At 42.5% G+C, this 25,665-nt stretch overlaps 1 protein-coding gene across 4 annotated transcripts in view; it reads right to left on the bottom strand.

Moving 5' to 3' along the window:
• cdk19 (cyclin dependent kinase 19) overlaps positions 1 to 25,665 on the bottom strand; it is a 71,664-nt gene that overhangs the window by 44,630 nt on the left and 1,369 nt on the right. For 2 of the 4 annotated variants that reach the window (XR_012984166.1, XM_076273374.1), the window contains exons 1-2: positions 24,701 to 25,588; positions 20,371 to 20,446 (exon numbers count right to left, since the gene is read on the bottom strand). Coding sequence is in view for 3 of the 4 variants with exons in the window: in XM_076273374.1 (XP_076129489.1) it covers positions 20,371 to 20,446; positions 24,701 to 24,828 (204 nt within the window). In the remaining variant the exon portion in view is untranslated. Of the gene's footprint in view, positions 1 to 20,370; positions 20,447 to 22,780; positions 22,889 to 24,700; positions 25,589 to 25,665 lie in introns of those variants that run through there. The other 2 variants (XM_076273376.1, XM_076273377.1) reach the window with 2 other exon arrangements.

The raw sequence follows: 25,665 nt of genomic DNA, 5'->3' as shown, positions 1-25,665 counted from the left end.
GATTGCCGTATATGCACTCAGGCATGTAGCTCCCCACAAATTCCCGAGTCCAAGGGTCCACTAGGACCTCCTCCGGCTTGCAAACAGCACCCCAGAGGGCCCCTGTCTTGTATCTATAAATTCTCACGGACACTGAACGTATACTGGTTACGTCTTGTATGTTGACCTCTTTCCGTCCTTCCCTATTAAAAATCAGGACAGAATCTTGATACATCTCCTGTCGTTTCTTTTGAGTCCATTTGGCCTCAAGCCAAGGGACTCCTTCAATTCCGGGTCTCATGTGGGATATCATTTTCCAGTTGTTCGGATCTCTCAAGGCCCTAACGGTCAGTTTGTGTGTTCTATGTTCTTCATCTGCCCATAGGTAACACCGTCTCATATGACTCGTTTCACGGAGACCTAATTCTTCCAACCCAGGCTAAACTGCGTCTTCTAATTGTTGCATGTACAGGCTCCGCCTGTTCTTCCATCTCCATCGTGTCTGCAGTCTGTACAGACTCGTATTGTACTTCAACAGTTATGGGTTGCATTATTTCTGCTTTCATCATTATAGTTTCTCTCTCCGCCTCCATCATTGGAGCGTATCGGCCACTATTGCCATCTACCATGTTCACCCATTCTTGTACTAGGTGTGTTGCAGTATCTTGTCTGGTAACTAAATCGTTAACAGCAATGGATTCATCAAGGAAAGTGCTATAAAAACTAATGTTGAATTTAGGCGTTGCAGGGGGTTGATCAAATTCATTTCCTGTGCTATACTCAATGATTGGTTGTGGGGGGTCAGTCTGTCTCTGAGCGGGTCCAGGCCCTTCAGCCAAATCGGGGGACAGGTCACTATGGATGTCTACAAGGGTGCGGGGTCTGATCTTGTATTCTTTCCTTCTCTTTTATTTTGTGGCTGGGGGTGTTGGGAGTTTAAAAGGGCCTGATCTAAGCCTCGTAGAAGGCAGTAATCCTCCCGTCCTTGTTTTAGCTGGCTTGTTATCCAGGTATTTGTGAAAAGAGTATAGTGGTTGGCCGTCTATAGGGGAAGTGAGTCTGCTTTGGTTAGCCTTCCCTACGGTGTAATACACATATGCACACACGAGTATACACACGGGTTGCTCCAGTGCGTCAAGCACAGCACATGTTGTTGTCAATCCTATGAACTGAGCGCCGATAAACAGTATCTCACCCTTAGGGTTGACTGTTGTCATAGTTGAGGCTATTGCGACAAAATATATCAGCAATACCGAGGTCTGTGGCCCTTATGATAAATGGGGCCCACCATGCTTCAAGGAAGTAATATTTCTTCACATCATTTGACAGCCCTATCAACATCATTATGGCGTTAATTGTTGTCCAACCAGGGAGACCTGTCTTTTTGACGCCTAAGCCCATGAAAACAATTGTTGCACTAGGTATAGTCTTGCCTATTATGTACAGTCTGCCTAGATTAATTGCTGCATACAATATGCTTCCAATAAAGTAGTATACAGTATGAGATTCGGCAGCAGGAAACATGCCATCATTGTTGATATCAAAAAAGTGCCTACCGGCTGGGTCCCCACCGGGAAAGGAGTAGTCGAAGAGTTGGTGTCCAAGGAGTTGTTGGATAAATTTGTTTCGTTTGCGGAGAATCAGAGGTCTTGTTTCAAAGTCTGATGATGATAGAGTGATTTCTAGTCTAGCCCTTCAGGTCGTTATATGTATCAGCAAAGGTCAAGTTCACAGTTCATCTAGGGTGTCTTGGTTTGTGGTTTTGTTGAACCAGCCAGCCTACGTGACTGTTCAACTGTCACAGCAATAAACATATCTGTCTGTCAGTTTTCCATGTACTTCCCTTTTTCTCTCTCATTTGTTTCTGAAGTAGCTATTTTCTCTCTTAGTGGTTTGTTCTGGGATGATAATTTGAGTAGTAAACAGGAGGATAATTTCACCAACACAACTATTGCTACAACTCCAAGTGTGAATAGGAGATACTTCTTCTTGTTCCAGTGATATATTTGGATGCATGTTGACCATCATGGTCAGGATTTCTGAGTATTCAGGTATACTGCAGCTAATTTTTTCTTTAGTTGGATGTTGCTGACATGAGCAGTTCTCATATCAGAACGGTCCTCTCTACTTGTTTCTAAAGTCCAGGGGTTAGTGGTTATCCCATGTGCTATAAAGCTAGCGCAGGTGAGAACATTCAAGTTTACATATTGTCTTGTGCATTTGAAGATTATTATGGCTCTGAGCTCTCTCCCCTCTCCAGTGTACACGTCTCTGTTTACACTAATGCATGAGGAGTTGAGTTCAGGTGACTTTATCTTTTCAAACAAGTCTAAAAGTTTCTTCCAATTCCATTGCTCATGCTGGAATTGATCATACCATGTAGGCTGGTAGAGGGCCTATCATAGGGGTTGTTCTGTTTTCTTGTGGTTTGTAGCCTGTGGCGTACGCGTCTGGCCTCAGAAGGCTTAAGGCATTTTTATTAGTTCTCTCTTATTTCTGACAATCAGGCAGAGTGGTGCAGTAAGCACATTGCAAATACTGACTAATAGCAGTGTCTGGGCCCTATTTTAATGGTCTGAAACGGAAGTGTCTTCGCGCAAAACGCAAGTGACTTTGTGGGCGGATCTTGGGCGCTGATGCTATTTTACCGGCGGGATATTGACTGTTGCGCCCGACGCAAATCTAAAATGGGGTGGTCTGAAGTAGCTACATTAATCATGGGTGTGGTTTGGGCGTAACGTGCAATAAACCAATCAGAGCGTCATCTCACATTCCCTTTAACAACAGGCATGCTTGTTCCATAGCTGATTGCTATTATGGTGGCGTATTTGCCAGGCGCAGCCAGGAGCGTTCACAGCGCTATAATCACTGTTCAGTTAGCTATTGATTTTTCCTCTTGACAAAATATAATACAGAATTGTCACAAAGACATACTTTCCGATGTTTTGGGATCGATCATTCTCACTGAATCACGAGGTTATGAATGCATGGTGATATATTTGCAATGTACAATGTAATCTAACATTACCTCTCTATAGACAATGCATATCTTCTGTCAGTTAATCTCTTCTCTCCCGTGCTGCCGCTGGGGCATTTGGGTTAAATGGCATCGGCATGCAGTTCAACATCACGTCTCCTTAAGTCCTCTAACATTTCCTAATTTATGTCATCAACACATCAGTGATTCGTGAAAATGTGTACGCTAGATTTATGCCTATTTTTTCACATGGACACCACACTGATTTCCCTCGAGTGGTAATATTTTTCTTTGAAATTATGTATGGTTTACAGAAATGGGAACTCTATTGTATAGATGAGAGGAGCTAAGTGTGCATTGCGCAGCACAGGCGGCCAAGCAAGGGCTTCGTTTAAGTTGACCTAACTTTCAACTCTGCACAGTATCCCATTAACTGCGTGACAGTAGACTATTTACAATATTTTCTGTAAAGCAGAGTTTGTAAACACGTTATCATCAACTTATTTCACGCACAACATTTATTTGAGCAGGAGAGAGAATAACAATGAATGGATGCAGCAACTACAGAAATTGTAACCATACTTGCTGCTTTCTTGTACTATCTGTTGCTGGTTAACAGCACATGAAAAGCTGATTTAAGCTAATTCACTAACTCAAGACTTCAAGGCCATCATGGATATAAAACGTTTTTTGAAAATAACGAAAGGATGGAGGGAACATAGCAAAGCTTGGTGCTTAAAACCTTACACAACGGTAAATTGGAACAAAACTAAAAGTAACTTTAGCCTTTAGGGCTGTAGCCTATAAAGTTGTCCAGATTAATAGGTCGTAATTAGGCGTTGTTGTAAAGATATTGCATGTAGATGTTGTACTATATAGGATACTAAATATTTAGGTCACCAATGCACGAACAAAACCGGGAAATGGACAAATATTATCAAGGCTTTGAATGTTTCCGTCTGTGCACGGAGGTGTCTGTAGATTGGTGTGCAACGCATTCATTCATGCAGGCCTGTGGTCATGCATGCGCCCTTAAAATAGCATCTGCATTTTCGCCACAGACTTTAGACCAGGGAGTTCCTGGTCTGTGGCGGAATTGTTTTCTGAAACTGCAAAATATCAACAGTGAACGTTTGCGCCGGAACACGCCCCGTCTTTTCGCTGAACCGCCCCCGTGGGCGCAATCGAATTCCCTAATTTACAGGCATGTACCTGTGGAGGGAAAATTCCAATATGCGCTGACTGCAAAATAGGAAAGACAAACGCGCGAGTATACAAAGTCAATTGCGCCCGCACGGAAGATAGAGCCCTCTGTGTAACCGGTGTTACTCCGGGTGGCAAACAAAAAAAAATCCTACTTGCCCGTTCAGGGGTTTCAGATTGGAATCGCACGGGATTAGGCCATAGAATCCCTTCTTAAAACAGTTTCCAGTCAGGACATGATCCATACTGTAGATAGTTATAGAGTCTGCCCTGTCCATCTAGACAGGACATGATTAGAGTCAGCTTCAATACTGTCACATTTTGTTTTGTACTTCTTTGGTTTGGGCAGGCTGCCCCTAAGTCTTCGTACACCTTTACAGTGGAGCATGGTACACTCTACTCCACAGAGAGCACACTCTCCTGGTGTATAAGCTGTCCATCTGAGCGGTGCTTCAGCTGGGTCCGAGGGGTCACCTCACCCCAACCGATCGAGCCCTCCCCTGTGTAGCTGAGACAAATAGGCAGTCCTCGGGCAAGACACATAGGCATAGGTGTTGTGGGTGTTGTCATGTTCGTAAACGTGTGAGAGATGTACCCTGCCTGTTCTTGCTAAGGTCACCATGTTGTCTTCTACGTTCACTACGGCGTCCCCACCTTCGTTTGTGTGTTTTGTGTGTTGTTGCATGTCCTTCTACTGACCTACAGTCTCTGTCTGACTTGTGGAACAGAATAGGAGTGTTCAGGGGTGTTATCAATGGGCGGTATGTCGGTTACTGGGAGTTTAGGTTGGGATGAGTATTCATTTAGCAACATCAACTGCCTTGGCTTGTCCCAGTCTGCAGTGGAATTTGCTTTCATGTACTCTCTCGCTAACCTCTCTGCCTGTTCTGTGACCATTGTATGCCATTGAAGATATTGTTTGGGTGCCCTTTTCTGCGACCATGGTATGCCATTGAGAATATTGTTTGAGTGCCCATTTCTTCTAGTAAGTCTAATACTATTTTGTTTTTGAAATGAGTCGCATCGTCCATTCTCAATGCATTGTCAGTAATAATTAGAAAATACTAATTTCCTAATGAAGTGGTAGGCAGAGGCCCCGCGATGTCAGCGGAGTAGCACTCCCCTGGCTTTTTTAACGGCTATGGGGTACATCTTTCCCTTCGGAATGGGACCTCCTCCTTTGTTGGCACATTTTTCGCAATTGCTTTTTATTCTTCCAAATAGTGGGTTAAAACCTGCTATCTGTATTTGGTTATTGTTCAACCAAGCACGTGTTCGCATCAGACCACTATGTCCTACTGCGTTGTGAATTGTTTTCTGGAGTCAGCCCAGGCTAACTATGTGATTCCCTTCAGGAGTTTTAACTATTATGGCTCATTTGGCAAGGTATTTGTCTACTCTCTTCGAACCGTCAGTAAATAACTGCTTGTGATATGACTTCGGTTTTCGTCTTGTTTGTTACTTCCCCCTTCCATTGTGGTTGGAAGTGGGGTGATAATCTGAGAGGCCCCTTCTGGGCTGCTTGCATATGCCTGTCTTCATCAGACTTTCTAAAAAGGCCTAATTTTTTTTCTATGTCAACTTGCATCTCACAGTCAGGTTACTCTTGGCGGTTCCCATTTGCACTGCGGAGTACCACTCCCTAAGTGTCCCTGGGGTGTTCAGTCTCACCATTGGCTCTGGTTTAGGCTCTCCTATGCTGATGGCAATTGTGCTACGAGCTATACGGTATCTAGCTGAACCAAATGTCGTCCTTATTTCAGCTTCTTCGTGAGGGTCTGTCATAATGTCAACAAGACAGGGCACCTGATCTGGTGGTGCTTCTAAGAAAATCATTTTTTCTCTCCCTATTAATAATCTGAGGGTCTGGGAATTCAGGCTCTATCGAGTCTGTATTTGGGGCTGTTCTAGCTGTTTAAGCCGCCACGGGCTCTAATGCTGGAGCTAGAGTGTCTGGCAGTTGAGGTGTGAAGTCGGTTAACAAGGGTGCAGTAGGGGAGCTTGTCGCACTACTCCTTATCTATTTTTAAATTATCGGGGCCTGAGCCGTGGGTTTTCTTAATTCTGTATTTAGTCTTTGGAAGGCTTCTTTTGTGAGCGCTACTATTTCAAACTGTTTCCCTGAATTCAATAGTATTACATTCCTGAGTGCTTTTGCTGCTGCTATTGCTTCATAGCAGAAAACCCTATCACCAAATGGTGTGGTTATTATCGTCCCTGATGCCGCTACCACGGCTTTCTGCAGTAATGTTTGCAAGTATTGTACCTGCTGGTTGTGGTTCATTGTTCCATCATGAGCCTCGTAAGCCACATGTAGAACGGTGCTAACTTGTGGATCAGTGATGATTTTCTGTGTTACCACTGTTCCCGACTTCAGCGGGAGTTGGGGTAGTAAGAGGGCCCTATTATTTCGGGTCTCTTCGCTCCATCTTCCTTGCACTGCAGCAGCTACTCCTGCTGAGTGAGACAGTTGGGTGTTTGCCGGGTTGAGGAATGTGCTCCTGTCAGTGCCGAAGTCTAAATCTAACACACTTCCTAGAATCAACCTGCAATTCTGTGTGGGATTAGACGTGCCTGTCGGTTGACGGAGCTGTCTCCTACCGCCCGGGCTTTGATGGCGGGCTATGGCATCTCTTATAGCTTGCATGTTAAATGGTCTTTCTTGCTCATCATCGGCATCTTCGGCATGATCTGAGTCATCCGTCCATTCACTATCTGCAGCTGCATTGGCCATGTCGCCCTAGTCTCGGCTGTTTAAAACCTCTTTGTTAAGGGCTTACAGGTGCGGTTCCTCGTGGGGTTAATCACTCCCCACTTCACTATGTGCTCTGAGCTCTCTTTCCGGATACAGTCAGTGACACCCAAGATATACCTTATCTACGGATACAGTCAGCCTCTGTCGGCTTCAGTGATCGACTTGGTTTGCCAGTAATTATATGGCCAGGATTTATAAGGGCCGGTACCTTATTGTCCTTCTTTGTCCTTTACTGGGCCGATTTGCGCCTGCGCTATTATTTTATCAAGACTTTCATGCGCGTTTTTCGAGCTTCTGGATTCACCGGTGCGCTCTCCGGGTTTTATCTGTAATGCTCTTCTGCCTAACCGTACCTTATACACTCTTTCCGGGTACATTGGGTTCGGGCGTTTAGGCTGTGTGATCGTTTCCTATACTCTCGTTGGGTATTTGGGTCCGAGCGCTCAGGCTAGTGTGGTGACTTGTCCGTCTAACTCAATCACTGCCTACACGTTGGGCGCCATGTTGCGTTTTGTGTCCACTCTGGTGTCTACGGGGCTCCCGTAACACAGTAGAGATCGCTACTCCTGTAGGTGTGGGTGCGCTCGTCTTCGGACTGTGAGGATTTCACAGGGTAAAAGAGGAGGTGTGCGTTTTGTGACTACTCTGGTGTCCAAAGGGGCTCCCTTTGACACAGTTGAGATCGCTACTCCTGTTGGTGTCCGTCTTCGGACTGTGATAATATCACAGGGTAAAAGAGGAAGTATCTTTCAGTGTGTGTGTCTGGTGCGGGGGCCCCTTTTCGACGGGTTTAGGCTGTACAAGAGGATTGACTTGATGGAGAGGCTCTCCCTATCTGAATCAAAATCCCTAATTTGGGGTTTAGGGGCTAAGGAAAATAGACCACTTCAGAGTCTCTCTCTATCTCTTAGTCGCTATTGCCTGTTCCCTTCGACTTGTACTTCAAAATGTGGTTAACCTCACTAAAAGAGGAAGAAATTCAGAGCTGTATTTGCCATAGTTGTTTGTCATCAAAATCTGAGAGAGGGTAAAAACTCACTACAGACATTCGTCTGTCTGTCTAGATCGGAGGGAAGATCAACTGCCCTATTCTTTTGGGAGCTTTGTCAAATTGAAATTAAGGCTCTTTTTAAATGACAGTTCTTGTAACATATAACAACTTCAATTGACCACAACGGATCTATAACAATTTAGATTCTATCTATAAATACACTTGTATTTATCAGACAGATTTCCGTATCCTCGCTTGGGTGTGTGATGTGCATTTAGACCACAACGGGTCCTAGACTTTAGCTTCACAAACAATTTGACGCGCCAAATAAATTTGCTAACAAAGCCTTTTTGGTTTTTTGTCTGCCCTGGAGCATAGGACTTTCCTTCCCAAATGCCTGGCTGAGTTCGCTACTCCTGTGTATGTCAGTGCAGTATGTTTTTTGCCCATATACAGTGTCTTAGAAAGTAGCCCTCAAACGGACGCCTTACTTACCCGGAGCAGGAGGCCCTATTGCAAGGCATCCGGGGTTCTCAGCAACACAGGAGAGGCAGAAAAATACGAAAAAAACGCTAGACGGTCTTTTTACAAACTCCTAATCAAAGGTTAGGATTTTGACTTTTATTAAATATAAACAAAAATACAAGGAATAAAAACTGTCTAAGTCTAAAGACTAAATGCTCGGTGCAAAGAAAAGTCAAAAGGAAAAAGAAGAACCTAGAACCAGGGGCCGTTCTCTTTTTATACCCCTCTCGGTCAAGCAGGACATGTCCTAGTTTGGTATTATATCTCATCATGAAATATTGGTTCTGCTTTTTTGTTTTGCTTAGTTGCCAGTCAGCTTTTTGTTTTGCTGACAAACAGTTTCTTATAGCTGGTACATTATGTTCTGTCTTTACATTTTGTTCAAAGCACATCTCATTTGGCATAACATACTTTAATTCTAACACAACCTTTTTATATCTAAGCAAACACATTTTGTGTAGCAAAACATTTTAAGTTTTATAAGCAAACGTTCTTATATGTTCAAGAAAAACACTCTAAATTTAAGCAAAATCATAACAGGTTATTCTAGCAAAAACAATTTATGCTTTTAATTAAGAAAACACACTTCAATTCTAAGCTTCTAAGTTTTTAAACATTATAAGTTTAACTTTGTTTCACACTGGTTGTCTATCATTATCTTGCCGCATTTGCACATTTTTATTTGTTTTAGAGCAAGCTGGATTTAAGCAGTAATATGACTAAAAATATTTTAATAGCAAATTATGATTCTCATTATTAATTATTATCACATCTTCATATTTGTAAAGTCACACTACAGCATTCTGATTAGATTCTTCATTAGAATCATGAGTGGCTCTTTGTAAACAGCATCATTTTCTGGGGCCATGCAAAACTGCATTACCACTAGTCAGTGTGGAGTTATTCTACATCATGACAGTAAAATAGACCATCCTTACTCAATGTACTGCAGCAATTCCTCTCCCAACTTGTAGAAAATGCTGTGAACATCTGATTATGCATGGCAAAAAAATACCGTCATATACAGTGAAACCGTAAGAATTTTGAAAAATACCGTGATATACATTTTTGGTCATACCGCCCAGCACTAGCGGAATCTAAGCTTTCCAATGATATAGCGCCAAAGTTGCTGCACAAATGGTTTGCGAGAAAATTAACATTAACCCTTTAACTGACTGCTCAACCGTTTGGTAGAGCACACTTTAAGACACCATATCTTACCCAAAAATCAAACTGATTTAAATTTAAACATATGGAGCCATATCCACCACTTGAGTACTACATGTTAAGCACAAAATATGATTTAGGCTAATCATATTTGCATTTTGCACACAGTGCACACCCATTACTCTCGGTTAAATATCTCACTAACCCTTCACGCAACACGTGGCAAACCCAATATCACAATACACAGCAAACTAGGGCTGCACGATATATCTAAAATCTATCGTTATCGCGATATCAACGCTTGCGATGGACATACCGCAAAGATTACTTAATTTTCGATACATTTTGATACATTTTCTGTGCCGCACGCATTCCATACAGTCTATGGTGTATTCACATTCTGAATGTCAACATATTTTACCAAACCGATGCTGTCATGCAACCCTAGAAGCCCGTCCCCCACCAGTTTAGGTGTGTGGTGTTTTAGGTGTTGAGGCAGGAGCTAAGTCGTGATGGCTGAAGATAGTGAGTCAAGCGAGGTAGGCGAAGAGGAATTGGTGACTAAAAGGAAAAACACGTCTGTTATAGGGAAATATTTTGGTTTTATGAAGGCCGACTTATTACAAACACAGCGCCAAATTCGTCCTTCTCCACCGTGTTCAAATAAACAATTTCTTTCGTTGTTGTTATAGGATCAGAAGATAGCCTATCTGTCTTTCACTGTAAGGCTTGTATTTCATAATTTGCATTTAGCAAAAGCCCCAGACAGCAGCAGAGAGGTAATCAGGATTCGTTGTTTGTAAAAGTTGTTTAGCCTACTTTGTTAGACTGGACTGTGTGATCGCAGCCACTTACTTTCACTTTCCGCTGCCCTCGTAGTCGGCATGCCGGTAGCCTAATAACGTGGGATGCGCAGCGTATGAGGTTACAGACTGGGATACTTAAGATTTTAGATGAGTGACCGCCGCGATATAGCTTAAGTACAGTAGCTTTTTTGCTAGGCCCAGCGAAGGCTGGCAATGTGGAATATTCCGCTGGTTGGTGCGCAAGTATTCAGATTGGCTGTCTATCCTTCTTTTACGAGGATTTTCTTGGAGCACATCTTCCACACAACTTCGATAGCCTAGTCAGTGGGTATCTTAGCTGTCCACCTAGGCTACATAATATACTGCTCAAAAAATTAAAGGAACACTTACAGTTTTCCACAATTGTTCAAACCAATTTTTTGAAACCTTCCACCCTTCTCTCCATTCTCAAACTACATTCACAGAATGTCTGACAGTTCTTGCAAAATAAAACACTCGCCTTAAAAAGTTTTTCTTCTGCTCAGAATCAAACAGTGTCAGCACCAATCCAGTGTATGATTGAAGTGTCCCCTTAATTTTTGAGCAGTATATTTTATATTGTTTATGTAGAAAATTATACATTTATTTCTGTAATTATACATTTACCCCCCCCCCCCCCCCCCACCCACCCTTCAGTCTATGTTAGCAGCAAGTAGAATGGAGAAAAACATTAAATATTTAAATATCGCAAGTTATATCGTTATCGCAGTACTCAATAATGTTATCGCATATCGCATGTTTTCCTAATATCGTGCAGCCCTACAGCAAACCATACTGAATACGAGGATATAAAGCATGCCTCTGTGCAATAAGTGGTTCCTGAGTGATCCGGTTTTGAAATTGCAACACATTTCTACATAGCCTCATTGGGGCGAAATTATAATGTATTCTAATGTAAACTATTTGTCAGTACATACATTTTTGTAAATTGCTCAGCCATAGATTATCCCACTATCATGGTTCTTATATTGTCAGGTTCCAGCCAATCCCACTACAGATAAATGAATATTGGCATGCTTCCTAGTGACATTAATGCAAAAATATGAAGAAAATCAAATAATGAGACACAAATATTGATATAAAGCCTGACATAAGCCATTGCTGAAATGTACACACATTTTTGAACATTTCTGAACTGTGAAATGTAGCATATGTTTTGTGGTTGTGAACTTATTGCAATATCACCATAACTAGCCTATTCCACCTGTGTGTGCATGGTTATAATTCTGAAGTGTAAAGTAGCTTAGGCTACAGCACAAACATTTCTTACATTCCCACTTTTTAAAATTGTTTCATTGCTTCATTGTCATTTTCATTGGATTCTCCCATTTGCGCGTAAATCACTCATAAGCTTTTTTTTTTGTTACACGCATTCTCCCATTCCGCTTCTGTCACACACAGTGACAAGCGCCAAATCCCCCGCAGTGTTGAAGAGATCAGTCATCCCCCTCACTTTTGATAAGGAAAAAAGCCTTATAGGTACGCCAAATAAATAATAACGTAGCTAGGCTATGTAAAACTCCCCATTAACAGCATCACGTCACTATCCACAGCTAACACTGCACAATCTCGTATTCACTCTGTTGGATATCTGAAGCCAGTTTGTCTACTTAGATACTGTAAATCCTCAAATTATGACCAGGGTCTTAAGACAAAGTACAGGCCTTTAGGGGCAGGATTGTATTCGAGACAGCCCTTTATTTCTTATGCGAGTTTTATTTTGAGAGATGCGTTTCTTGGAGCGGCATACTGGTAGGCCTTCAAAAGCATGACATTTTCGGTTTAGTTTGTATTTTAATTTACTTTTGGACTGTTTGATTATATTGTTAAATGTTGGGACTGATGGGCACTGAAATCTGGGGAGGTATTTGATGATCACTGTTCCATGTTGAAAGAGTATCGGGATTTCAAACAAACCATCCGCTTTCATGCGTTCATTGAACGTCCGCGGTGCTGTAATGGAAACCTTATTGCGTAGCCAAGTAGCCTATATATTGAGTTATTTTTAAATTATGCATGATTTACTTTAAAAAACTTACTTTAAAAAACCCTTGGATCTACACGATTCACGTGAATGACATATTTTGATTTTGAAAAAAGGCGATTTTCGCCGAAAGGTGACTAGTTGCAGGTATGGAAGCACAGAGCTCAGTGGTGAACTGACTAACTAGGCCTAGATCCACATGCCCTGATAACATGTCTGATCAATCTAGTCTGACAGCATTACAGGTAGCCCAACATTTGTAAATCCAGGAGAAGACCTCTCATTGTCCCATTATTACCCAGACGTTAGCATGTTCACTATAATATTGGTTGAAGCACTTGCTACTTCATTCACAGAGATAAATTATTATAAGATAAGTTATTCAGTTGGCCCTCGAGACAAGCCCTGCTACTACCCATCCAGACAATATGGCTGAACTGATAATGGGTCTCAGGCTGCTAATTAAATTGTAAATGATGACCATGCTTCCTGGACAAACCATCCAGGAGTGGGAGCTCATCATTGTGTCCATGGCAACAGAGTGCAGACAATAATCAGGCAGTGTTCTGATCAAACCAATGGCCAATGATATACAGGCATTGGATCAAACACAACCAAACTATGCAGGGCCACCGGGTCCACAAAGAAAGGGAGGGAAAGGGAGAGAGAGAGAGAGAGGGAGAGGGAGAGAGGGGGGGAGAGGGAGAGGGAGGGGGAGGAGAGAGAGAGGGAGAGAGAGGGAGAGAGAGGGAGAGAGAGAAGGAGAGGGAGGGGGAGAGGAGAGAGAGAGGGAGAGAGGGAGAGAGAGGGAGAGAGAGAGAGGGAGAGGGTACAGTCATGTCCACACAGGTCTGGCAAACTTGAGTAAACAAAACCCAGATGCTTTGCATTTTCAGACCTCAGTGCTCTGCTCCCTGACCATGTCCATTAATTGGCGAACGTATTGATTTTACAGCCAGTGGAAATGTAAAGCCACATGACTTCATGCTCTTACGTTAGACTGCATTCAGCCAGTACTCTTACAGTTCAGAGCTTAATATGAAGACAAGCATTTCACTATACAATGTGCAGCATATTATCAGGCATTTCACTATACAATGTGCAGCATATTATCAGGCATTTCACTATACAATGTGCAGCATATTATCAGGCATAGTCTTTTACTCTTTCACAAGGTGCATGCGCGATCGGTCATATTTTGCACACTCTCTAGGCTATGCCTTTAAGAGAAGGGAATGGGTAAAGGAGCCAACTCCTGAAGCACAGAAAAGGGGACAAGGCAGGGACGGAAATGTCAGAGCTCTGGAGAGTGCCCCTGAGAGGCCCAGAGCGCTGGCCTAGCGTGGACCCTCACCTGGCAACAGCCCAAACCACGGGCTACGTCTTAGTGAGAGCACGGAAAAAAAACAAGAACCAACACATCCTGATCCTATTAGCGTCAGTCGCAAACAACCTGAGCAGTGTGATGCTTGCCAAGTTGTCTGTTAAATAAGTCGGACAAACTCACAACCAATAACGACAACAATTAAAAAAAAAAAAACAATGACACCATTGTGACACCAACCAGTGACACCATTTACCAGTGGCAACAAAACAATCCCATGGGTTTGTTGTGCACAGGGATTCAGACAGGCGAGCTTACAATCAAAGGAAATCAGTATGAAGCCAGAGTCAGTAAAACAGCCATAGCAGTGCAAGCCCAAAGTTGGACCCCTCTGGTGAGACAGTGCACGCTGCTTCAACAAACACGATTGTTAGTTACTGAATTCCCTTAGAAACAAAACAAAAAAAGACACAAGAGCAGGCCTTGAATCTGAAGAATGACTGGATTCATCAACAATCTGGCATGGATTAACTGAAGCCCTGCAGCCACAGCACACAGGAACTAGCAGACCAGGAGGAAGCAAGTGGAGGCTAGCACGACAATGACTCCAATGGATTTCAATGGTTGATATTTACAGGCCTTTCACAATGATCTATTATAAGTGCACCAAAACAATTGGCCCCTGGGTACTTAAAAAGGGACAAACAAGGTCCACCTGCTCAACTCAAACGGCCACAGCTGCATTAAAAAACAGAGCTGGCTGTGCAGCATGAGGTCTCTGTACAGAACTTCAAATTGACCAAAAATGGTGGAGAATTACAGCTTCAAAACCCAACAATTCTCCTAGTAATGTTAAGGAGGGACCTGCCACCACTAGTACTGAAGACAGTAAAGACTTGCCAGGTATATTAGACCATATAGCTACAAAACCCTAAAACCTTAAAACTGAAGTAATGTTAGGGAGGTACGCTGTACAAACTAGCCTAATGACACTAGGACATGGAAATTAACATACAATACTGTTATTCAGACTAAATCAATCCTAGACTGTGTCATAAAGGGGAGTACAATTGCCTCACGGGTGCAAAGTGCAACTCATTACGTGATAATAAGATGGCTAGAGATGATTTCTTGTGCTAATCTCAACTAAAAGCACTGGATTTCTGGACTGTCATGACATTAACCAGATCTGAGAGGGGAAACTGCCAACTTCTGACAAGGGCTTGGGATAGGTTGGGCAGCACAACCCCAGAGACCTGTTCTGCTAGGCTAATGTCCACAAAGGCCCTTACACAACAGCATAGGCTCTGAGCAAACAAAGCTCACAAATGGAAGCATTTAGCTCCCAATGTTGCGGTGAAAGTGTTTTGTTCTGAGTGCTAGGCTCTTCGCTGACATCAAGAAGCCACAGTAGTCCATCTGGGTCAGGGGTGCACTCCATGTCATGTGGGCCAGTGTCCAGTGTGTGTGTGTGTGTGTGTGTGTGTGTGTGTGTGTGTGTGTGTGTGTGTGTGTGTGTGTGTGTGTGCGTGTGTGCGTGTAGCCTCAATCATTGAGGCGGATTTACCTGGGGAATTAAGGAGTAAAACACGCGGCGGTCTCTGGCGCTCCTGAGCCTGTGTTACACAATGACTTCTCATGGGAGGGTTTATGAAGACACCCACAGCGGGTACAGATTTCCACAAGCACAACTTCCTTTTATCTCAAATGTCCCATAAATGTGTGATCAAAGCACAAAAACAAATGCAGAAGCAACTGCAATGAACATGTGTTTTCTCTCTCTGGAGGAAGTGATAGGATCCACACTTACTCAAACCCAGATCTTGAACTTCATCGTAAACTGCATAAGCTCACTGTTGGCAAGCCTGGGCGAACCTCATAAAAGCATTTTCACGGGTTGTGTGCAGAAAGGCCTGCAAATGAGCTCTCGCCAATAGCCACCGATGATGAATGACCCCACGAGTCATAAATGTTGCTTTTCAAAATGTGTGAAGAGGCATCTCTCTGGCTGGTAGAGCCCGCTGCAGTCACACTCCACCATCTGTCACGTCAAACTACTCGCACATGGCAGCAGGAGAGCTTTAGTGAATCAGCTCTCCATTGCATGCCAAAAAAGCCCAAAAACCCTTGGACTCTCTCTCACTCACTCACTCGTGCGCACACACAGACACACACACACACACACACACACACACACACACAGGGATGTAGAGGAACACAAAGAGGCCATTGTTTGAGCCAAGCAAAGCCGTTCAAGGGGGTGCAAACCCATTTCGGTGGTGCCTTTCTTGCTCTGTCAGCGGCGTCTTGTTTGGATTTCTCCACTCGGGGTAGCGATGAGAGGCCCTCACAGCTTCGCACTGCCACAGCTGAAACAGCTCCGCCAGCCTACAGCCCACATGAACTTCTCCCCACTTCTGGGCTTTTAACACAAACACTAATGTGCATGAGGCAACAGCATAACAGCCATTAGCCCTGGAGTATCACTAATGGCATGCCAAATAGAACCGTTCTGCTTAGAAGTTCTATCAACTAGTAGGAAGTCTGCTGATCCAAACAACGTCAAACTTGGCACTGCACGTACCCGTGCCCGTAGCAAGACACCTGTCAAGTTTGAAATCAATCGGACAAACGGTTCGAGAGATATGCAAACAACAGACAAACAGACAGACGGACGTTCCAGACAGACGTTCCTGTAATTTATAGATAGATGACCGTTATGCCTTGGGGATTTCTAAGCATTTCAAAGCGGTGATATTTCACATTTGAGGCATTACATCTCCCAAACAGGGAGATGTAATGCCTGTTTCAATATATTCTGTTTTGAGAATATCTTTAACTATATGCAGTTAGCTTTTGATGCTGAAGCATGCATAGTATAGGGCACTCATGCTGTGTGCAACTCACGAAAAACTAAAATGAAAAATATATATAGTATATTATTATCAATCAATCTATATTTACAGTCGATTGCACCTTTGGTGCATTATTGGAATACCTGGTGCTTTACAAAACACGCATTGCATTGGGAAGTTCTAGGAGTCAAGTGTGCATGATTTTATGGTGTGGCACTGAATCAGAGACACGTGAAGGTTTCCAGAAGCCTAGTGAATGAGCGAGATAAGATAAAAATGTGAGCCGGTGATATGATAAGCGCAGTGACCCTCCCTTGTGCTCATCGGAGACCATGTAGCACGGACCTCATTCTGACAGAAGACAATGTTGTGTTATTTTGTGCTACCTGCATGACTAACCCGTCTGTCTGCCCTGAGGGCCTGGGCTGTCTTATCTGATGACTCTGACAAAGCCAGCTTTGCATTCTGCATACTCTTGCGTACAAAGATGGGAGTGGAGATTCTCTGGATTTCTATCACCAGTGCACAAACGAATGCAAGTTTGTACATCTGCAGAACAATAGCAAACACAACAAACAAATCGACCAAGAATAAGGAAAAAGTGGCAACACATCTCTAGGCAACAACACCCATTAAAGTATAAACAGGGTGTTGTTTTTAAGATGTGTTGATGCCTTCCTGAATGTTGCCAGGCAAGCGGGCACACTGCTCTGGTGATGGAGGGCCCAGAGGACCAACCGGTGCACAGGGAACGGTGTTGACTACGTACCAACATGATCACCAAAGTCAAACTCAAAGGCAAGCAAGGGCTATTACATGCTTTCCCGACAACTCTGGGAAACCAAATAAAAGCTATACAGACTAAATTTGTTTGCTGAACCAATGTTCCAGAAAGCCATCATTATGGCGGGTGATATAGACTGAAAATAATTAAAAAAAAGATTTAGTGTCTCATGATTAAAAGCGCTCGTCCCTGTTTGTTTACAAAAAGAACAAACTGGAAAGAGCATAAGTCTGTACGGTTGACTCATGCTTCAACGTCATATAAAGCCATGAAAGCCCCATCTGCCGCACCGCAGCTCAATTTAATGTGCAAGTTTGGTTCCATGGTCAATCCCAACATTTAAGACCAAAGCTTCTCAGCTTATTGCCTTATGACTTTTACTAGACTGTTCCTGGAAATAAGAAAAAATAGGGCCCAATTCAAATTGCCCTCTTACAGCATGTACACTACACATAATCCTCTATTGTAAGACTTGATCTACACACAAATGGGTTCTATACCACAGTGCAAATAGACATACTGACCCTAAAATGACGGGATGTTTTTCTCTACAAAGGTTCTGCTACTTTTAGCACTTTGAGATTTCTTGAAAGTGCGTTACAAATCAAATGTATTGTTATTATTTTAATTATTATTGTTATTATTATTAGGCTACTTTCTGTGCAGTAAATCAGATAAAGGCTGTGGTGTGCCTTGAAGCTTTGAGTGCCCGCGTCTGCAATACTGTGTGTGTGTGCGTCTGTCGGTGTGTGTGTGTGTGTCTGTGTGTGTGTGTTTGTGTTTGTTTGTGTTGTAAAGTCTGCGCTGTTAATATCAGCAGCGGCATAGGCCCACAAAGGTGGTTGAGTACACAACTTTTAAAAACTGTTAAACAGTAACACATGTTCTGCATTGTACAATATGTCGGGTCCTGCAGACGGCTCTCCTACTGTGACTCGTGCTTCTTGACTTTATTACCGAAAGACACAAAAGTGTGTTCCTCGTCTTATCCTACCAACTCTGCATAAACGTGTGTGCATACACGACAACAAATGTGCCCTGCAAATGTGCATGTCTCTTGTGGGTTTTTTTGGGGTTGTCCCCCCCCCCCCCCCCCCCGCTTTCCAGAACCTTCCACCAATCAGCAGAGGGGAGCACTGGACCACAGCCCCCTATGCGCCAGATTCACTGGAGAATGTTGCCGAGGCACAAGCCTCTGGGTCTAGGGCAGGACAAAACACAACAGCATTTTTGCCGTCTCTCCTGTGACGCTTATCCACACTCGCGTTACACCAAACACAGCAGTCCGAGCCAACTGTTTTTAATCTGTATCGTATACACACATACACATGGAGAATATTAAAATGTTTTGCTAGGATTCCAAAAACCAATCCAATCCAAAAACGGAACAAAGAATTAGTTAATGAATGCAAAGCAGGTTGTACAGTAAGAGCTGTAGCTATTTGCCAATAGCACTAATACACTGCAGTTCAAACAGGATACGATAACATACACCTGCATGAAACAACCTTGTAGCATAAAAGATACTTTTGGTAGTCCTTTGTGTGAGTGTGAGTGTGTCTGTGTCTGTGTGTGTGTGTGTGTGTGTGTGTGTGTGTGTGTGTGTGGTGTGTGTGTGTGTGTATGGTGTGTGTGTGTGTGTGGTGTGTGTGTGTGTGTGTGTGTATGGCATGTGTGTGTGTGTGTGTGTGTGTGTGTGTGTGTGTATGGCATGTGTGTGTGTGTGTGTGTGTGTGTCTGTTTACTTTCCACTAAGGTCTATTTGACTTCCTAACAAGAATGACACTTACAACCTGGCTGGCATTCTTTTCACTGTGCAGCATGTGCTATAGAAAGCCCAGACCCCTTACATAACACTGACAGACTCCATCACAAGGGCCTGATGCCTGTGAGCTAGATAAAGGCTATAGGGAATACTGGCTGTGAACAGGCACACAACACATGTGTCTTATACTACTGGCTACTTAAGAACTCTCCACTTCTGCATGATCCAATCCGTCCTTGGGACTTTTATAGACCCTTTCAAGAGAGTTCCATTATCAGCAACATAGTTGGCCCCACAAGGCTTCCGTTTTAACATTCCATATGTTATCTTAATGTAGAGGAAGTAGATTGGGAACCAAATAGAAGCATTGTTTTTGTTTTTGATGTTGAAAGGGTCTATATGGTCAATCTCCATAAGAGTGACATAGACATGGACATGGTCATGGTCACAACAACTTCTGTACTATGTCTGACCCACATGACGGGTAAACAAATACACCACGCACAGGTGAACAGGTAAACATGCCAATCTTTGATATCTTCAAGCAACAAGGAAAATGCAGGCCTCTATCTTGATGTTGAGTCTTGTGATTATGTCACCAGACCAGTGTTTCCCATACATTGACTTATTTGTGGCGGCCCACCACAATATCAACATTGACCACCACACAATGATTTTCCAGGTTGTACTAAATTGTGCTTAAATCTGGTTAGCATCATATCCACACTGCGCTAATTTGTTAAAAACTGTTGCATTCAAGTTAATTCTGCAAACCTACTGTGGTGACAAATAGAATTCAATTCTGTGGGAAACACTGCAGACAATGCCAAACCATACAAACACACCCACATGCCAGTCCAATATTAATTGTCCCTGTGATGACAAGACAGAGAAAGAACCCGGAACACCCAACCGGTGTGGCCCTTCTGAAACCACAAGCACACGTGGCATTTGATCTGTGGATCGCCGGTGTGGCCCTTCTGAAACCACAAGCACACGTGGCATTTGAACTGTGGATCGCCGGTGTGGCCCTTCGGAAACCACAAGCACACGTGGCATTTGATCTGTGGATCGCCGGTTACACCTCTGTCCTGAAGAAGCATAGCTCCTTTGGCAGATGGCCGTGCAGGTCAGATACCTCATGTAATAAAACTCACACAAAGTAGTTGGATGATATTTTACTAAAGGACTAAAAAAAATGGCTTTGTGAACTTACCGCTATCTCCCTGCAAGCAGACATCGATATTCCAGTGCCTTCAATTTGTTTCAGTGCATACTCCTTCTCATCATTCCTGCAAACAATAAAAAGTGTATGTGTCATTGACAAATCAGAGTAGCTGGGTCAATCCAGATGAGTTTTGCGACAGGAATCACCTGTTAATTACAGTTGTCCCTTTATTTCTACATAGAATGCTACGAAGACAGACAAAAAACTTTGCATAAGCAGTTGAATATAACATGACCACGATGCCCATATGGAAACATAAATCACAAAAACACTGGAGACATTTTGAGATGTTAGTGTTAGTGTGTTCTCTCATGTTGTACTACCGCACTCTTTAACACTCATTTGGGCTCATCCATCTAACTTTGTTTGCTAGAGTTCCTTTACAGTTCCTTTAATCTCACTGCAGTCTTGAAACTGTGTTGCGTATTGCTGCGCAATTGGTGGCCTCTCTCCCTGAGCCAGCCTCTATCTCAGGGCCAGTGCAAACGCCAGTAGCCAACCATCCAACCGAGCCCACCGCTGAACTCCCAACACACAACCACCAGGGCAGCTCCACCAGACGGACAAACAGACCCGCTGAGGGATGCTTACGTAGGCATTTATGAAGGCTTTGCTTGAGTGGGAAAGGCTTTGATTTTGGACACACAGACAGTTGAAGTACTGCTTGACAGGACAGACAAGACAGACACAGTAGTCTAGTGTTTGAGGCTGCTTCTATAAAGCACAGACATGGTTTGATTGTGGCTGCGTAACACTCAGAGATGCAAGTGCACGCAAAAAAGACAAAAAAATTCCAGATGTGAAAAACTGCAAAGTGAGGTTAGACTACTTTGCATTTCTCTGGCCTTACAAATTACAACTAACTGGAGAGGGAGTGATGTGGGCAGTTCTTCACTTCAACATGAACCGTCAGACCTGAAAAGACAACCAACGAGGCAAAAGAGAAACAGGAACATGAAGTCGCTTAACTTGTTTCTTGCCCACCTCCTCTCTCTCCCTTTCTTCCTTTATTTCGCTACAACCCTCCCCCTTCCCTTTCAGTGCACGTGCAGATTCTTTTAGCGATATTTTGCATAATACACTGCTCAAAAAAATTAAAGGAACACTTACAATTTTTCACAAATGCTATAACACATTTTTTGAAACCTTCCACCCTTACCTCTATTCTCAAACTACCGGTACATTCACAGAATGTCTGACAGTTCTTGCAAAATAAAACAATCACCTCAAAGCTGTTACTTGTGCTTGGAAACCAAACAAAGTCAGTCATAGAAATACATATCTATGGTCAGAGTACTGAAGTACTGATTCAATATGTGATTGAAGTGTTGCCTTCATTTTTTTGAGCAGTGTAGCTACCAGGGCTGTCTCTAGACTATAGGAGGCACTGGGCAAGAAATGTTGAATCAGATATGTTCCCTTTTACAAGCATAAAAAGCACATTTTCAACAACCCAATGTTGCATAAAACTGACGAAAATATTTGATAAGGACGTGCTCCTTGTTTGTATGTGTGTCCAAATATTAGCGACTCTTTAGAAACACCCCTGGGAAGCACTAACTATGAAGGCAACATTTATTACACTTGACACAGGCCTTCATATTTGACTACAGTAACAGAAGTGAATTAGAAAGTTCTGTCAGGGCTCCAGACATCCAGTGCTAAAAAGTACTGTCTATGGGCCCGCAGGGTATCCCCTACTCTCCGTCCAGACATTGACCTTCTCCTGTGTGTAACCCCCTCACAAATAATGTGTACCAACACCAAAAACAACAATTGAGGCAACAGTATAATATCTATGGAGCTAAGATCTCATTGTGGTAGTTACAATTGACCTATTATGCACTCAGAGGTTGACACTACAGCACTTTTTGTCCTTGCAATTACTGTACATATTATGCAGGAAATGCTCCACTAGCAAAACAATGTTTAATCACTCGCCCCTTAATCTGATTATTTTCTCGTGCAAACAAAAGGCCACGGATTTCACAGTGTTTGTAGAAAGCATGATGATGATGAGTAGGAGACTACAAATGTGGGAAGAGGCCAATGTGACATTAGGCCTAAACAGTCACTCTTCTGCAATCAATGAAACCACTGGTTATTTTACTGAGTACCTGCTAAGATACAGAAAGAAAACATAACAAAGATATCTGTGTGTCTGACAACAAATGTGTGTATGGTTTATGCTAAGCATTCATCTCATTCTCATTTCATCTCTGATTTCATCTTATAAATCAGACATCTATCATGGCCAAAATTCAGGTGTTGTTGCAATGGTGGCTTGTATATTACCTGGCCAAATAAGTTGACTCCAGCCTGTTTGACCTTAAAGCAATATTAGCTCAGGGAGAGCAGGTTGGAGTACAACTGAATTTGTATCTACCACTACACCTACTGTTTTTGTCGCCACAACATTTTGTTCTATTTGCACATGTTCTACTGAAGCGATTCCCACATGCCAAGCGGAACTGCAACTGTTTTTCCCGAATGGCCTTTCAGTACTACTTAATTTTCCAGCCCAAATTACAGTTGGGTCACATGACCAAAGCATCAGCATCTCTCTGGAGGTTAAAAATGAGAAAGTCTACTAAAATAAATATTCCTCCTGTGTGAGATAGAGATTATCCAAACACTGTGAACAGACAGAAATGACTGAGTGAGATAACTGTACCAGAAGATCATTATACTAACAGGTGTGAGCCAAGACTCTAAAATGTAAATTCAACAAGTTAATCAAACCCTGCTCCTGTTCTTTCCTTAGAACAAATATAACCAATATATAACCGATCTGCACAACCAGTGTAACCAATCTGTTATTAAGAGTGAGTTTATAGTTCGGCCTTTGCATGCTTTATAAAGGGGTGAAAGAGCAGTGAAATGTGTGGTTTATCTGTACTTTATCTGTACTGTACTGTACATCTACTGTACATCATCTGTGGTTCATATCGGCTTGTTTTGCACCTACAGAAAAATACATCACCTTATGCAATGTTTTAGTCCTACATGAAATGACCAACCAGGATACCATACTATCTCAAGTTTATCCAAACTATCTTTTAATAAGCTGTTGTAACCCTGTGAAGAGAAAGCAGCCCCACAAGCAAAGTTGAACAAGCCAGTTGGGGAAACAGCAAAAAGGTATTGTTATATAGACATTTTATCAACTTAAAATATTAAGATGCAAACAATAGGTAGTTTATAAGTAAACACTACACAAACACAGCTTATGTTTTCACTGTGGTGTGCTCAAGTGTTTAAGTGTGCTCAAAATATTAATTGGATAACAAAACATTGTTTTCCGAGTTTATGGCAGATAGCCTACCTTGGGAAACATTATTTTGGAACCAGTGATACTCAATTCATAGATAAGGTTACTCAATGTAATGTCCTGTCCTATTGGATATGGTATTTTGGGAGCAATGACTGTGCAGGAGTAGCCTACATTGATCATTATTTCATTTCTCAAGGCTGCAATATCTTGCCTTACTGGAGAGAATACCTACAGGTTTGAGGTCTCAGTCACAACTTTGCCACTAACCCTGCCAGGCACCAAACACCAGCCAGGCTGCATGCATGCTGCATCCTTCATAGAATGGTTCAACGGGATCTGTTGTATGTCAGCTATCACACATTAGTCTCCCAAGACCTTGCCAAGCTGATAGCTAGCCTAACATCGTCCACCACAGCATCAAGCTGACGTCGACTGCCCAACCAGAACATACATGCTGCCTACTTGTTTATGTTGCCTAGATATCGAATGACTTAGCATAGGCCGTTATGTCGTTATCTCGGGAAAACAAAAGTTTCGTTATTTAAGATAATGACAAGCCAGTCGAGATCTCGTCAGGAAAAAGTCTGAGGTAAATGTAAACTGATGGCATCTTAGGGGTTTCTATAGATTTAGTTATAGTCAAGTTCAATCACTGACTTAAGTTGCATATCGGGATTTCAACCATATGACAAAAGAATGTTGTTGTTTTTTACAAATGTGCAACACTTATGAGTCGTTCATCTGAACGTATTGTGGTTAACTGTTAGCCTTGTTGTCCGCAACTGCCTACCTATAGTGCTGCATTTAAGCATCCTGTCCCTAAAGCGTCTGACAAAAAATAAACATCACAGTGTTGTTTGGGGGAGGACCGATGTGAGAGTGAGTGAGCGAGTGCGTAGCCTACATGAAAACAAAAACAGCCTTGGGAAGCGAACAGGCCAATTCAAACAACTCCCTGCTCAATCTGCTAGGGTATTACAAACGAGATGTTTACGAAAATGAAATGAAATTCAAATAAGGAGCAAGATATTCTATCTGTCTTACCCGTCTTTGCGTTTAGCTTTATAAACGTGCCCGTAGGTGCCTCGACCCACTTTGCAACCTTCATATTCGAACAGATCTTCCACCTTCTCTCGATCGGCCGCGAGCTTTGTTTTGAAGTCGTAATCCATTTTAACCCATAAATATATCTTAATTTACAATAAAATAAAATATTAATTATTACATGCATTAATTAAATAATCTGATCGTTTTATTCCCCCACCATTTCCTTGTTTGGGATTTTGGTCTGCTCCGCTTAATGTTCACTGGCTCGTTGACGTTTTTTATTGGCACGCATGGGTGTCTGGGAAAGAGAGTTTTTAACAACTCCAAGGTATACAATGTAGACGAAGGTACGGAGTTGATTAAACTACAATCCGCATATCGCGTTGCGGTTGCTGCACTTGCGTAGTCATACAGGGTTTGAAAAAAACGTGGACATCAATATTATGTTTTTATATACGATTCGAGGAAGGACTTCAGACCAAACTTTTAACAACTATCCCATCCTTGCGACTTTGATTTCGTTTGACCAAAACCAACATCGTTTGAACAAAAGGCATCGTTTGTCAAACAATGGCAGTGGCCCAATTATTCTAACTACGTTTTTTTTTTTATTATTATATAGATGCATGTCCCGGGACCATTCTGCCAAATTGTAACGTTTTAGTTTCACTTTAATTCAAAGGTTACAACCCATTTAGGATTTCAGCTTTCAATTACCCTTACTTGGACAAGTAATTCTTCGCAAATCAGCATTCATGCGGGTTAAGATAATGTTGTTTTCCTAGAAATGTTCCATGAACTGTAGTTTTAATAGTCGCACTATTCACTTATAAATAGTCCATATGAACAAGCCCGCCATCGGCGACTCCATTCCGAGCAAATGCCTTTACGCAACCTTGGTGTAATTGACAGTTTCTAAAACCAATCGAAATTTATTAAGGAGGAGCTCTAAATTGTGATAC

This window comes from Alosa pseudoharengus, unplaced genomic scaffold (genome assembly GCF_046254945.1).
Source record: "Alosa pseudoharengus isolate Yale_2024_CS ecotype anadromous, Long Island Sound unplaced genomic scaffold, YU_APseudo_1.1 YU_APseudo_1.1_scf_7, whole genome shotgun sequence".
NCBI classification, from domain to species: Eukaryota; Metazoa; Chordata; class Actinopteri; order Clupeiformes; family Clupeidae; genus Alosa; species Alosa pseudoharengus.
Note: the sequence above shows the minus strand (reverse complement) of the source record. Positions and strands in the feature narration are given on the sequence as shown.